Source organism: Danio rerio, chromosome 23, assembly GCF_049306965.1.
Source record: "Danio rerio strain Tuebingen ecotype United States chromosome 23, GRCz12tu, whole genome shotgun sequence".
Taxonomy (NCBI): Eukaryota; Metazoa; Chordata; class Actinopteri; order Cypriniformes; family Danionidae; genus Danio; species Danio rerio.
In genome coordinates this window covers 12,183,264-12,200,193 of record NC_133198.1, presented here as the reverse complement: position 1 = coordinate 12,200,193, position 16,930 = coordinate 12,183,264, and the positions used below count along the sequence as shown (strand labels likewise).

At 35.2% G+C, this 16,930-nt stretch overlaps 1 protein-coding gene across 3 annotated transcripts in view; it reads right to left on the bottom strand.

Annotated features, from left to right (window-relative positions):
- The window catches only part of edn3b (endothelin 3b), a 38,613-nt gene extending 28,172 nt beyond the window's left edge, over positions 1–10,441 (bottom strand). The window contains exons 1-2 of one of the 3 annotated variants that reach the window (XM_068216649.2): positions 10,135–10,441; positions 9,309–9,516 (exon numbers count right to left, since the gene is read on the bottom strand). In XM_068216649.2, coding sequence (XP_068072750.1) covers positions 9,309–9,516; positions 10,135–10,198 — 272 coding nt within the window. In that variant the 5' untranslated portion in view covers positions 10,199–10,441. The remainder of the gene's footprint in view (positions 1–9,308; positions 9,517–10,134) is intronic. The other 2 variants (XM_073937919.1, NM_001311213.1) reach the window with 2 other exon arrangements.
- Between the last annotated feature and the right edge of the window lie 6,489 nt (positions 10,442–16,930).

Genomic DNA, 16,930 nt, shown 5'->3' with positions numbered 1-16,930 from the left:
TGTTTTCTCTTTTTTCAGCACCCCTTTGGGAGCTTTGCTTGATTTTAGCTGTTTACTCTGTGCATTCAATCAATTTAGAAGTGGTGGATACTTAGGGCCAAGGCAATCACATGTCTTCCTAATGCCTAATGGTTAAGTCTGACACTGCACAGCTAATTAGAATCACTCACGTCCCTTTGTTTTAAAATAAAATGCAGTTACAGTCAGTTTTTTATCAGCCTAAGCGTGCAGACGTGCAATTTTCCATCATAAAAAACCCATCACATTATGTCTATGTAATATTTATAAATTAATTTGTAAAAAGGAACAGACATAAAAGTTGTGAGGTACCACTGATTTATTCAATAAAGGAAAAAAAAAACATATAAAAAAATGGCACTTCACAGTTTAAAGGTGCCCTGTAAAGAAAATTTCTGTATACCTAGTCATAGTCGAATGATAAGACATCACTATATGGAAATGGCCACACTGTGAACCTCAGACACCATTGTTTCCTCATTTTCATGTAAATTACACAAGTACAAAACCCTGGTGGACAACAGGTCAATCAGAACACAAAACACTGCTTCATTACTCACAGGGTATGCCTACAAGATTTCAGCTAGTCAGAAAAAATGCAGGATATAGCCTACAGATAATGCCCTATACAGTTTTTAGATTATACATGTATTCATCGCCATCCTGCAGAGGCATAAGGCATCTAATTGTACAGTTTGTTAATTTATTGTGTTTATTGTGAAATTTGCCCTAAATGTTTGTAATTTAAGGTAACACATAGACTGCGGAGTATTGTGTTTAATGCATGATTAAGCCTTGTGTCTTATCACTCAGCTCTTACTGCAATTTTTCGTATAGTAAAAAACAATAGCAACACTTTCCCAAACATCATCTGTTTATGCAGAGGTTGATATAAACTCTTGGCTTTTCATTAAAGCTTATGTGCTTAAACACATATGAAAACTTCTGAATGTATTGACATACAGCGTGTAAAGAAGAGTAACTGAACATGGAGTACTGAAAACGGTAGGAAATGGGTGGAAAGCAAAACTACCAAAAGCAAGAAACTTTTTTTGATCACACCATAGCGAAATAGTGTAGCAAGACTACCAGAGACTATTAAGCAGGTGTGAGTTAGAGGTGGTTGGAGCTAAACTATGCAGAGCTGCAGCCCTCCAGAAATTGAGTTGAGACCTATGATATAGCAGAAAAATAACAGTACCTCGTAACTATTATTGACATCTTTGCTTTGTCTCCTTTGAAGTGGCAGAGAAGGAAATACTTTGCGCTGTATTTATTTTACTATTACTGCTAAACTCGCAGTTAGAAAAGTTACTCTAGATAGATTAACTTTTTAGATGTACTACAAATCGAGCATGCTGAGTACAACCTGCTGGTATAATGGTGGAACTACAAAAAGAATAACAAAAAATGAAATCTGGTAAATTTTCACTTCCCGTACTTTAGAACTGTTGAACGTGGGCTTAGGAAATAAATTGTTCACTGGTTATGTATTTATATATTTTGTTCATGTGTAATATTACTGCCGTACGTTTGATAAGAAAAACAAACAAACTGTCAGGATCTGTCATTTCATGACTTTATTTTTCCATGTTATGATTTTGTTTCTCCACTAGATGTCTCTATGTGTTTAAGTTCAGTAATTACGTGATTGTTTTCACATGTGTCCTATTATGTCTTGTGTATTTAAGTTGACTAGTTCCCCTGTTTCTTTGCTCAGTTATTGTCGATGCTAGCCCTTGGTTATCGTAAGTCTTATCCTGCTTCTCTAAAGTCTGTTTAGAGAAGTGTTTTCCAGAGATATTTTGCCTGTTGGCCTTTTTGTTCTTCCGTTAACCAGTCCTTTTGTTATTTCTGCATTTTTTGTTCCAAGTGTAGATTTTTTATGTTTTGTAAATAAACCTCTCACAGTGCAAGTACTGTCTCATTGTTGGGATCATTGTCCTCCTGTGGCTCAGTGGATAAGCCTTCAGTCTCTGACACTGTGGACCTGGGTTCAAACCCTGTGTCTGACAGAATAACTGAGCCTAGAACAAACATGAATCCAGAGACACACATCCCTCAGAATCTTCTTGCCACAGTAGCCCAGCAGGCTTCTACAGTCCAGCGACATGAGCAAGCCCTAGTGCAGCAAGAAACAAGCATTCGCAGGAACATTTTGACATAATGACCTCTATTCGTCAGCTTTTCGACAGGTTACCTTCCAGCACTACTCCTGCCTCCTCTGTAGCCTCGGTACCCAATGCAGAGACTCGAGTGACCTCTCCACTGACAGAAACTTGCCTGCCACCACCTCAATGCTTCTCAGGTGATCCTAGTGTATGTGACGGATTCATAACCCTTTAATGTGCTTTAACTTTTGAATTACAGCCATCTACCTGCTCTACAGCTAATCACCCTGCTGTCTGGTAAGGCTCTTTCATGGGCCACTGCAGTTTGGAAAGCTAAGGCCCCATTCTGTTCCAGTTTCACAGCTTTCGAAAAGGAGTTTAAGCGGGTTTTTGATCACCCCCACAGTGATTGGCAAGACTCTAAGAAACTCCTCTCCCTTCAACATGGTAGTGTGGCTGAATATGCCATCCATTTCTGGACTGTTGCAACAGGGATCGGCTAGGATAATGAGGCAATCATGGTCTGCTTCCAAAATGGGCTATCTGAGGTAATTAAAGACGACCTAGCTACCAGAGAACCTGCTCTGGACCTTGATACTTTGATGGACCAAGCTATTCGCCTCGATAATCGTCTGAGAGAAAGGACGTTGAACTGTTCCTCAGCTCCCACATTTTTTACTCCATCCCCTCAAATTTTACAAACTGCTCAAGAAGTTTCAGAACCCATGCAGTTGGGCACAACTTGTCTCTCTCCTACTGAAAGAGAGCGCCGCATGAGAGAGCGATATTGCCTATATTGTGGTTTGCCTTGTGGTTCACTTTCGGTCTACCTGCCCTCAGTTCTCGGGAAACGCTCAGCCCTCGTACAGGCAAGGAGGTACTGTAACGGGAGCTTCAGTCAGTACCATACCTTCCAAATCTGGGTTATTTCTCCCTATCACGCTCACATGGGCAGACCAGAAATGCCAAATTCAGGCTTTTGTAGATTCTGGGGCTGCTGGAAATTTCATGGATCTGACCTTAGCCAGAAACTTCAGAATTCCCAACGATCCCCTTCCTGGTCCACTATCTGTCACTGCTCTGGATGGTAGACCATTAGGTCCAGGAGAAGTCACCCACCTCACCTTCCACCTTGGTCTCTCTGTTTGTCAGCACCAAGAGAAGATTTGCTTTCACTTAATACACTCACCAGAGTTTCCAGTTATCTTTAGGCACTCCTGGCTGTTTCAACTGCAACTGGCATGTCCCCATTTGAATGCCTGTTTGGATATTCTCCTCCACTGTTCCCTAAGCAGGAGGTAGAAGTGACTGTTCCCTCGGCTTTCCAGTTTTTTAAACGCTGCTGTCAGACCTGGAGGAAGGTCCGCCTCAACTTCTCAAAGTCTCCCAACAGTGCCAACTGCAGACGCAGACCAGCACCAATTCTGCGTCCTGGGCAAAGAGTCAAAAAACACCACAAAAAACATCCCCCTTCGGTTGGAGTCGAGGAAACTCTCCCAGAAGTACATTGGCCCCTTCAAGATTGCCAGGAAAGTCAACCCTGTTACCTACTATCTATACTTACCCAAATCTTTACAAATTAATCACACTTTTTCATGTGTCTCTGTTAAAACCTGTTTTTTTTTTCTCCCTTTTCCGTGACAGATAAACCTCCTCCTCCTCGTTACTTTGAGGGCCAGCCAGCCTACACAGTTCGCCGAATACTGGTTGTCCGTCAAGTGCGTAGATCCCGGCATTATCTTGTGGACTGGGAAGGCTATGGTCCAGAGGAGCGCTCCTGGGTTCGGGCCAGAGATATTTTGGACGCAAATCTGATTCGAGACATTGAGAGGTCTCCCAACAAGAATGTCAGAAGCCGTTCCTAGAGGAGGGGGTCCTGTCAGGATCTGTCATTTCATGACTTTTTTACATGTTATGATTTTGTTTCTCCACTAGATGTCCAATGTGTTTAAGTTCAGTAATTACGTGATTGTTTTCACATGTGTCCTGTTATGTCTTGTGTATTTAAGTTGACTAGTTTCCCTGTTTCTTTGTTTCTTTTCTTTTCTTTTCAGTTATTGTTGATGCTAGCCCTTGGTTATCGTAAGTCTTATCTTGCTTCTCTAAAGTCTAGTCTACACAGAGTCTTGTGCTACATTGCGTTTTTCTGTTTTTTGGATGTGTTTTGCTTGCTCTAGTTTTTCCAGAGATATTTTGTATGTAGGTCTTTTTGTTCCTCCGTTAACCAGTCCTTTTGTTATCTCTGCATTTTTTGTTCCAAGTCTGGATTTGAGCCGAACTGGAGCTACAGTTAAAGTCAGAATTATTGTCCCCCTTTAATTTCTTTTTCTTTTTTAAAAATTTCCCAAGTGTTGCTTAACAGAGAAAGGACATTTTCAATGTCTGATAATATATTTTTTTCTGAAAAAAGTCTTGTTTTATTTTGGCTAGAATTAAAGCAGTTTTAATTTATTTTAGAAACCATTTTAAGGTCAAAATGATTAGCCCCTTTAAGCTATATATTTTCAATAGTCTACAGAACAAACCATCAGTATACAATAACTTGCCAAATTACCCTATCCTGTCTAATTAACCTAGCCTTTAAATGTCACTTTAAGCTGAATACTAGGGTGTTGAAAAATATCTAGTAAAATATTATGTACTGTCATGATGGCAAAGACAAAAAAAAAAAAAAACAGTTATTAAAAATTAGTTATTAAAACTATCATGTTTAAAAATGTGTTAGTAAAAAATCCTTTTTCCATTAAACAGAAATTGAAAAAAAAAAAAAAAACAGGGGGGCTAATAAGACTTCAACTGTATATATCAAATGTCTCTGCACAGCCCTGAAGCAATGACCTCAAATTAACTGCTGATTGTCGTCTACGTTTGATTTTAAAATCTACCGTAAATGAACCTAAACGGAAAGAAACCTGTTGCATTTAAGACAAAGCTGAAATCACACTGACACAAGTTGGACGTAAACCATACAAGGCTGTCTCGAGTGATGGAGGTGACGGCTTGGACCACCAGCCAAAAATCTTTCTGCAGTCTCATCTGGGAAAGCTTCCATGCACTTTATATGAGCTCCTCTTTATATGAGCTCCTCTGATCTCCAGCCACTCTCTTTAGTGCTCTTCTTCTGAACGCATGCCTCTCACTTCAGACGTGTTTGCTCTAATGTTCACCATTTGGATCGAGTGTGGAGCCAAGGGTCCGAGCAGAATTCCCGAAAGCCCACCTGTCAGTTTCCATGGTGAGTGATGTGCCTCAACAGATCGTAATTCATAGTTTAAAAAGCCCAGCATCAGTCGGAATCCCTCTACTAAATGTCCTGTGGCGATAGCCCTTGTTTTTGGCTAAGTAACAAGAAGCCATTTATGACTACACGCTGTCATACTTGTACTAGGACTGAATGGATGAAATATATCTATATTACCTCTTGTTTTTGCTGACTATCAAATTACATTGAATTGAGAGCTTTAAGTTGTGCTTCGTGCATGACCTCATGTTAATCCTTTTACATATTTTACTATTCTGACTACTGTCCATATGAGCATGGAAATTAGGTTTATTTTTAATTGAATGTTTGTGTTGGACGTCAAAAGTAATCTTATTCTAATCCTCATTTTTGAGAGTACTTTACTTTGATTGCATCAGCACCATGGACAGTAACGGTCACCATGGAAACACAGTCACATCTAAATACAAAAAATCCTTTTGTACAACCCAAAAGAGCAGAAAGCATTTTATTCTGCCAGATCTGGCCAGTTCAACTGAATATGTTTTTGTAAATACCAAGACATTGTTTATATAATATAATATAATATAATATAATATAATATAATATAATATAATATAATATAATATAATATAATTTTCCCAGAGATGGGTTGCAGCTGGAAGGGTGTCAGCTGATGTTGAGAGCATATGATGTTTTAAAACATCATGAAATGACGGTTCATTTCGCTGTGGCGACCCCAGATTAATAAGGGGACTAAGCCGAAAAGAAAATGAATAATAAAACATAATAGAATAGAATAGAATAGAATAGAATAGAATAGAATAGAATATGGTGATGCAGGGGCGCAGTAGGTAGTGCTGTCGCCTCACAGCAAGAAGGGTCGCTGGGTTGCTGGTTTGAACCTCGGCTCAGTTGGCGTTTCTGTGTGGAGTTTACATGTTCTCCCTGTGTTCGCAAGGGTTTCCTCCGGGTGCTCCGGTGTCCCCCAAAGACATGCGGTACAGGTGAATTGGGTAGGCTAAATTGCTGTAGTGTATGAGTGTATGTGTGGATGCTTCCTAGAGATGGGTTGCGGCTGGAAGGGCATACGCTGCGTAAAAACGTGCTGGATAAGTTGCCGGTTTATTGCCGGTTTATTATTTAATATAGGGCAAGCATTTTTAGAATTTCTTGTTTTTACTTTTAAAATACGTAATCAGAGTAAAACAGTACTAACATAATAATGAACACAAATATTTTCTATTATAATATTAAATGCAATAAATTACTGATAGTCACATATACATTTTCAGAAGCATTTACAACAGCTTTGTCTCACATGATCTTCAAGAAATAATTTTTGTGTTTTTATTTAATGCTTAAGCTAACATTATTATTAGCAGTGTTGAATAAAGTTATGATAAAGCAGATATTACAGTATATGCACCTTAACTGTTCAACTTAACTGTTCAAAAAATTAAGGTAAGATTAAACATAAACAAATAAACAAACACAAATTATTAAAATCTTTAATCTTAATTTTTTCACAATATATAAGTATCTATAGAATGCTAACATTTCCCAGCATTTCTATTTTTTCAATATTTTGATTAAATAAATGCAGCCTTGCACAATGGAATATTCAAAATTTTAATTATTCCAAACTGTTCACTAGTTGTGTAAACTAAATATGTCTTAAATATTAAAACATATTTTAAAAGTAAAAACTAAATTGAATTTGCTTGTATTGTTTTCACGTTATTCAAAGCCAAAGCTGAACTGCAACAGATAAATTTTTCTATGACTCTTTAGTGAAAAAAATAACATTGTTCCAAAAAAAAAAGACAGAAAGGATAACCTTATCCAATTATCTTTAAGCACATCTCAGTGCTCCTGTCCTAAATATAAAGGTCACTGGGCCTGAAACCTTCAAAATGGGTTCTTCAGCATGACTTAGAATCCCTGCCTCAATGATGAAATGTTTTAGTCCCAGGTGTTCATTTTATCCCTCTGTCTGGAGACCTTAATAATACTATAGTCTGAGGAACAAATGTTTCTGCAAAGCGCACCTGCTAACTTGGTTTTTATAATAATAATAATAATAATAATAATAATAATAATAATAATAATAATAATAATAATAATTATTATTATTATTATTATTATTATTATTATTATTATTATTAAATCATAGTTAAATAAAATATTATTATTTCCCATATATTTTACATATATTTAAAATAATTATTAAAATGCTTTTAAAAAAAGTATGGTAGTGCTGTTGCCTCGCAGCAAGAAGGTCAGTGGTTCTCCCTGCGTTTGCGTGGGTTTCCTCTGGGTGCTACGGTTTCCCCAACAGTCCAAAGACATGCGGTACAGGTGAATTGGGTAGGCTAAATTGTCCATAGTGTATGAGTGTGAATGAGTGTGTATGGATGTTTCTCAAAGAGAGGTTGCAGCTGGAAGGGCATCGTCTGCGTAAAATATATGCTGGATAAGTTGGCGGTTCATTCCACTGTTGAGACCCCGGATTAAGTAAGGGACTAAGCCGAAAAGAATATGAATGAATGAATGAATGAATGAATGAATAGAAAAAGTACTTTTAGTAACCTGTATCGTCCGTATACAGGTAGTCGACAAATAGCCAGTAAAAATGATTTATAAGAAAAGCATAAGAGGTCAATAATTCCATTAATTCTTTCACAGATTAAAAAATATATATTTTTACTGAACTGTACCTCAAATATTTCCTATGGTGTATAGCAAATATAAAGAAAGCCAATTCTTTATGAGATAGCATGAAAGCAATTGATCTTCATTGTTGGACACTTATCTTCATACATTACCTGACAAAAGTTTGTTTTCAATCCCACTTGTTTTCAAAGATTGTTGTCAATCCCACTTGTAAGAACAACAAATAATAATTTGACTACTAGCTGATCATTGCTGAAAAAGTGGTAGAAGGTAGATTTTTGATGGTAAAACTATCTTTCGAATTGCACTCCAATCATCACAAATACTGCAGAAGACCTATTGGAACACACATGGACCCAAGATTCTCATAGAAATCAGTCAAGTGTGTTGAAGGAAAAATCATAGTTTGGGGTTACATTCAGCAATAAAATTTCCCTGGAATTGTTGATTTAAAATTAGCATATAGCCTTTTTTTCAAGTGACAAAGTGTAAAAAGTTACTGTGTTTTAAAAAATATATTCATTTAACAAGTTTTCTATTTACTAAATTGCCACTTGTGCAATTATGTCTCAGGTTTTTATTAAATTTTTTACTAAAGGACAGTTTTGGGATTTGGCTCAAGAATGTTAAAAATGTACTTCGGGAGCATCACGATACTAGAGCTCCAAAATACTGGAGGTGCCACTGTAGTTTGTAAACAGTATCGTTATTAATGATTCTACTATAGGTTGCAGGTGGAAAAGTCACTAAAATGCAAAAACATTTGTGCCAGCAAATAATCAATAGACCATTTTATTTTACTTTCATTTTAATTGTCTGCATACAGGTCGTAGTTTGCTGCAGTCATGACAGATCATATGGCATGATCAATGATTTTTTTACTAATTCATTTATTTTATTATTATTACTGCAATAACAACAAAAGAGTCACACTTTATACAAAAAAGCAGAGAAGGTTATACAAATAATGTTTTCAATAATAAGGGAATTCTAAATTGAATTGAAGTATTATGACATATAAAATATAGTATTTCTGATAATTTGCTTTATTTGATAGATTTGAGTAATGAATTAATACAGTATTGCGATATTAGTTATGGTGATACTTCAGCTGGTATAGTTTCGTGGCCTGAATTTATGATATCATGACAACCCTATAACACAGCAGGTTTTATACACAATTTGTTATGTGTGACAGCGAAAGAGTAACGTCAACAACCTGTATACAGTATATGACTTTATCATACTTTTATCAGCTTGGAAATGAGGATAAATGTACTCACTGTGGGGTGTTGATCCAGATGATGCCCAAATGACAGTAATAAACACATTCTCTGTCTTTGAAAGAGTAGCAAGTGCAGCGCTTGGATCTTGTGTGAGCGTGTGATGCTGAAACAAGCTTCGCTTCTTTCTGCTGATGTCCAACACTGCTGGAACCACCAGAGAAGACTGGAGATGAGTGCAAGTCTCCCTCACTGGAAAACGATGTATCTGGAATTTAATTCATAATTATCAAAAGTCAAAGCACATATACTGCAAATTGGTGAACCTTACAAAACATTGCAGGGATGTTTCACCCCCAAATCAAAAGAAAATCCATGCAAGAGTTTGAAGTTACAGATTTAAATAATGTATTAAATGTTAAAATCAGCATTATGTCACGAATTTAATTAATTATTACCACAGATATACATTGTTAGGACATTTTAATAATGCCAGCAAATCTTTTTTTTTTTTTTTTTTTTGGTATTATTGCATTAAAGAAGGAAATAATTAAATCTTTAAAGAAAACTTGCAACATCTTTATAACAGCTATGTCATACTGCAAACATTATCCAAATGGTACTAAAATAAGCTATCAAGTTAATGTAAATTTGAAATATTTAAATTCAATTCATAAAGTTATATGATATTCAATGTTCAATAATGACTTAGATTCACCCACAAATCCGCATAACAGCCAGTGATGATGAAGATAATGAATGTCAAAAATAAGAAGGCTAACTACGTTAAAATGCAAACTGTTTAAATGACCTTAATGACTCACAATAACTACATTTATCAGAAACTCACAGAAATAAATGCAGTTCAGTCAGCAAAAGCACTTACCCACGGTGAAAATGTTTATCAAACTCACAATTAGCAAAAGTGCATCAGGAATCAGTTTAGCCATTTTAATAGCGTCCTTATTATTGTGCTCGAGACCAATTTGTGGGGGGAAAAAAGTTGTCAGATGCGGTTTCCGGGTTTCTAAATGAAAAATGTTTTCCAAAACAAATCCATTTCAGTCAAAAAAAATAGTTCTGAGCATCCTCATCAAAATCTGAAAACAACCCTGTTGGAAAAGACTTTTTTACACACGTTTAGATGAAATGCATATTTATAGGGCGCGCTGACACCACCCACTGGTGACCGCGGGCGCGCGCACACATATTCATAGCTTAAGAGGAGCTCTGAAAGATGACAGCTCGTGTCAGAGTGATTAAGCTAAAAACGTACTTAGGGATTCAGATAAAGCTCTTTAAAACCTTTTCTTTTGGTATAGGTATTATACTAAATGCCATTACATTCCTTGTCTTCCACTTCAAGAATTTGACCAAATCTTTTCTCATCGTTGAGGAATTCGCTTGTGTTAATACACCTAGTCTATTATTTATTATTTTTCCTTCAGAGCTGGAAGATATTAGTGTTGGCCTCTTTGTAAAGCCAAGCACGGTTTATTTGTGGCATTTGTGGCATTCAATAACATTGAGTTCCCACCAAAAACTAAATTTTAGCAATAATATTTTGTGAGATTTTGGGTAATTTTAATCATAATGTGTCCACATATGAGGCATTTCATATGATTGGAAAAGTTTTTTTGCGAACAGAGTTTAGTACCCTGATGTAGTTCCCTTTCAGGGAATTTAAAAGAACTTATAAATATAGGAGTCCACCTTTTTACATGGCTTTTGAAGTCTTCCATTGACCTAAACTAGAAATTTCTAGTAGGATAATAGGACGTGAAACACTTGTTATGTAGCACAAGCCATGCTGTTAAATTGCATTTTGAAAGTCTTCCTTTCACTAGAAAACTAAACTAGTAGTTTCTGTGCAGGATGCTACTGCACCACAAGCTGTGTTATTGCATTGCATTTGAAAGTCTTCCTTTGAACTAAACTAGAGTTTCTGTGCAGGATGCGATAAAGCAAAAACTTTCCTCTGCACCGTAAAGTCAGTTTAAAGCAAATAAACGTTCAATGCCCACCTCAGTGTTCCCGGTGACCTCAATTTCCTCTTTAGTGTTAAGTTTGATGGTCAGTCAGAGAATCTGAAGCACTTATGTAAATCTCTTTAGGGTCTAGCTGTGTTTTTTATTACTAAAACTTGTGCCATTCAGGTCAAATTATGAAAATAAGGCTTTTCTGTGATATTTTGTTAATGCTGCCTATAAAGCACAATGTTTCTTTTCTTGTTGTTGTATCTAATGTTGTAATTTATTAAACATTATTTTAACATTTTTGTAAATAAAGATAAAAATTGTTTTTACACTGTAATATATATATATATATATATATATATATATATATATATATATATATATATATATATATATATGTTTAGGTAAAACTAAGATTAGTAAAAATATTTCCATTTATAAGAAGGTTTAGGCACATTTACATGGTTAATATACAATTGAAGTCAGAATTATTTGCCCCGTTTGACTTTTTTTCTTTCAAAAATATTTTCCAAATGATGTTTAACAGAGCAAGAACATTTTCACAGTATGTCTGATAATATTTTTTTCTTTTGGTGAAAGTCTTATTTGTTTTATTTTGACTAGAATAAAATCAGTTTCAATTTTTTTTAAAAACCATTTTAAGCTCAATATTATTAGCCCCTTTAAGCGATGTGTTTTTTCTGTAGTCTACAGAACAAACATCCTACAATAATTTGCCTAATTACACTAACCTGCTAACCTAATTGACCTAGTTAAGTTTTTAAACTGCACTTTAAGCTGTATAAAAGTGTCTTGAAAAATATCAAGCCAAATAATATTTACTGTCATCATGGTAAAGATAAAAGTAATAAGTTATTAGAAATGAGTTATTAAAACCATTATGTCATTAAAGTGTACTGTTACGCAAAATCATGAATTTGAGAACCTGAAAATGCAAATCTTTGAAAAAAGTTTTCAAAGTGGGTTTTAAAATGTTTTTCATTAACGTGCATTAATGGAAACTACAAAAGTTCACACAGACAAGTCCAAAGATGGAAAACTCAAAAGATAGACAAAATAATACAACAATGTAAAAAATGCAGGATTCCACACAATTCATGTTGCCCCAACACATCGATTAGTTTAACTTAACACTTTTAACAAATTTATGTGGATTGAACATAAAAAATTAAGATGTGTGTGATTTGTGTTGTTTCAGCTCATTTTAAATAAGCAGTTTGAAAAAGCAAATTATATATATATATATATATATATATATATATATATATATATATATATATATAATTTTATTTTATTTATTTATTTATTTATTTTTTGAGTAAAGGATGAAAACATGGCAAATGCAAATGCATGTCCAGATTACAAATCTTGTTGCCTTCAACTTTTAAGTTGAATCAAATGATCATTTCTACGCACCTCAACTTCTATCAATCAAACTGACTAAGTTTAGCTCTGTATAACTTAAAATGTAGTCATTTAAATTTAAAATAAGCTAAAGCTGTAAATAAACTTTTTTTACAGCGTAGACACATACAAATTCATACAGAATGTACATTTTTGTGGTTGCAAACAAAATATTTATTTAGTATAATCACCTATACTCAAGAGGGTATACAATACCAGACTTAGCCACTGACAACCAAATCAACAATGTTGGATCATGGGGAAACAGTGTTTCTTTCATGAACACTTAAAGAAAAAAAAAGAAAGAAAAAAGTAGGGTAGGTCCTCTCCTACAACAGTTTTACTAGACCTCAAGCTGGGAATTGAACTTGGTCTTTAGGTAGCACCGTTAGCACAGTGGACTAAATACATGGCTACTGCTGCCAACAATGTTACAAAAACTGAATGCTGTATTAAAATCTACATGGTACCCATGTCAAGCAGACCAACATTTATGCAGCATGGACGAATAGTGAAAACACAGTTAACAAACTAAAGAACCCTGCATATAAAGAGGCTATTTACACAAAAATAAAAATGTACTCATTATTTAATTTCTCTCATATTATTCCCAACCTTTATGAGTTTATTTCTTAAAAAAAAAAATATTTTTTGAAGAATGTTGAAAATGTAATCACTGAAACCCTATAGAAAAAACAAATACTATGTAAGCCTATGGCTTATTTTGTTCATCTGAAGAAAGGAACTCAAACTTGTTTGTGTCAAGTGAAGGGTGAGTAAATTAAGAAATTAAGAAAGCAGCAGTGTGAAGGTAAAGATTGTGTGTATAACATGAAATCAGATTCAATGTATATAGTGCAATCCTCAAGTGGAATGGATTTGACTAACAAAAAGTGAACAGACATACAGTATGTACTGAATTTAGACATGTTAAATGTGAGCGGGCCCGGTCTTAAAAAGTGAACAGGTCTTTCCCACTCATATTCAATGTTTTTTTTTTTTTTTTTTTTTTTTTACGAAATGAAACAGATTTTAGGCACTCCTGCTTTATTGAGTGCATGAGTCTGAGATTGCATGTGCAAATCTGCAGCCAGACATTATTGGAATAAACAGTGTACTATTGAACCATTACGTATGACCTCCATGGTTCAATACGTGTTTTAACATGGATAATGTAATACATGGTGGACTCATTATGGGATATATTCCCATCTGAGGAAAACTTTGGAGTGAAAACAAACATAATCACCATATTGAAGAGTCATTTCAAAATGAAGTGCTCAAAACTGGCAACTTCAAAGGACTATTTAGAATCAAGTATTTTGAAGGATAAAACTGATGGGCACTTCTGGCCATGATGCTTTGTGCAGGTGTCATAGCATGTGTTTAATTTGGGCATTCAAATCATGTAAATTGGACATATGTTCTGATCTCTTCAGAGGGGACCCTATGAAGGGATTGGGCATAGGGATGAGCTTTTCTGAATGGAACTCATTGAGTGGCTGCTTTTGTTCCCATGTGTACTCGCGCACTGTTGAAAACAAGATAATAATGATGATATGAATGACATACAGCACACATCACTTTCATGTGAAAGCCTCCTTAACATTAGCGCTCACTTATTAAACATTGCACATGTATGGACTTACATTTAAACACGCACAGAGTAAGTTCAGAGACTAAAGGAATGGGAAAGATGCAAATTGCTGTTTTTACATTTCAATGCAAAACTGAAAAAATGCGATTTGCACACAATACTAAATGCATTGAACCTTAAGGCGCGAAGAAAACTTGTATTTAAATATTAGGAAATGCCCATATCTGAACAACTAAATGATTGCTACAGTGCGCAAATGAAGTAAAAAAAAAGTTATGTTCAATATTCTAACTTGTCCGAACTGACGAGTATTATGCATCGGTTATGTCTCAGAATGTAAACATTTAAGCAATGATGTGTTGTCTGTAACTTTCTCATTGTGCTAAATGTGAATTGTCTTAAAGTGTAAACAACTTATTCCTGCTGTCTGGTTTTAATGTCCATCAAACAACAAAAAAAACAAAACAGATGACATCATTTGCTGCTTAACTGCAACAAAGGCGTCTGAGTCAATCGGTGCTTTTGAAAATATTATTGCTTGGGGTTAGGTCAGTCAGTTAACAGCGGCATCTGGTGGATTTGCGTGAGAACAGCAGGTGCGAATGGCGCTCGAGATAAATTTGATATCTCAAAAAGCATACACAGCGGCCTCTGGTGGAGTCACGAAAAAAAAAACATTTTCAGAATGGGCCTCTGTTGACATTTTTACTTATTTATTTTATAAATGTTTTACATATGATGCCTCACAGTAAGACGATCGCTGGTTCGGGCCAGCTGGGCCCGTTGGCATTTCTTTGAGGAGTTTACGTGTTCTCTCCTCGTTTGTGTGGGTTTCCTCTGAGAAATTAATACTTTATTTTCACAAAAGTATCTGTAATGCTGGCAGTTAGCTCTCTGCAACTTTTACACGGTCACCCACTGAAGCTAAGCAGGGCTGAGCCTGGTCAGTACCTCGATGGGAGACCACATGGAAAAGCTTGGTTGCTGCCAGAAATGGCATTAGTGAGACCAGCAGGGGGCGCTCAACCTGCGGTCTATGTGGGTCCTAAATCCCCAATATATTGAAGAAAGAGAACTTGCTTTTAAATACTAAGAAGTGCCCTTTTTTGAACAACTAAATGATTGTTACAATGCACAAATGAAGTAAAAAAAAGTTATGTCCAATAATACTAAAACTAACGAGTATTCAATCGGTTTTGCCTCAGAACATGAACATTCAAGTCATGATGTGTTTGTAACTTTCTCAGAGTGCTAAATGTGGACTTAAAGTAAAAACAGCTTATTCCTGCTGTCTGGTTTTAATGTTAATCAAACAACAAAAACAAAGATGACAATTTGCTGGTCTTGTCTGAATAGATACAGCTCAATAATGTTTAATTTTAATTTATTTAAACAGTGAAGTTTATTTACAGTAATCAGTTTTAAATTTGATTATATTATTCAGTTTTCGTACCTGAAAAAACTAAAAAGCACTCTTTTTTTTAGCAGCATCTTTGCTATGTTGTTTCCATTTGTGCTTTTGCTTGTAGATCGTTTTTCTCTTTTTTTATTTGACAATGTCCTGTTTTTTAACTGAAAATATGATGTACAGAACTGTACCAAATCTGTGACCCTAAAACTGTGATACGAACCGAAGAGGCAGCAATCTGCACACCCCTAGTTTTTTGGACATCATTAAATTCTAAACGTATCCTTTCATGATTTATTGAAATATTTTTTATCTTTTATTTAATGTGTTCTAATTTAGTATGTCTAAGCAAAACATATTTCAAAGATGATATAACTTTTGTTGTGTAAGCATGACAGTGTTGACTGATAATTGATTATTTTAATCAGTTTACTCATCTGATTTTGATAAGGGTCCCTGCAGAGGTCAAGTTTGGGGATTACTAACTCTGAATCAATCCCACAAACATCAGGAAAATTCTCATCCAGCTCTGGGTTAGCTGCGATGGAGGAGGAGGTGGAATACCACACCAATTTTACAGGCAAAAAAAGGGAAAAGAAACAATTTACTTGAAAGGATCTTTCATTTTTGTAGACAGTGGGAAACAAAGACTGTTTCATATCAGCAGCTGTATTTCTGCAATAATTTTAAAGCAAATGTAATTTGGTTTCGTTTGAATGACTGTGTGTTACTTTGGATATCAAATATTATAAAACCACCTTCATATTGTAGTCCAGTTAAACCTGAAGTTTGATATTTTGCACCTTTGCTAAATCCTTATCTGGATGTAATTTCAAATAGTGCTTATCTAACAACAAATAAGGATTTCATGAGCACTTTCAGTTATTATGATGAAAAACAGCTTGGGAACTAAACTCCTTGAGACATTTACACACTCGCCGCCTAGAGGCTTGAGAATTTAAGAAGCTCTACCTCAAAAGCCACTAATACGTGAAAAGAAAACATATTTAACATCAGTATTCAAACATATATGCGCAAAGGAAAACACAGTTGGATTGTAGAGCCAAGTAAAACAACACACATTTGAAGCCTTGCCCAGATCCAGCTGTGAAACTGTACAGAAAATCTTTTGTTTAATCACTCTCCTTGCCATGGGCATGACTCGAAATAAATACAGGCTAGTAAAAGAAACCTTTTCTCAAACTAAACTTTCACTCTAACAAACAAAATATAACAAAATAAATAATATGAAAAAAACTGAAATAAATAAATGGTA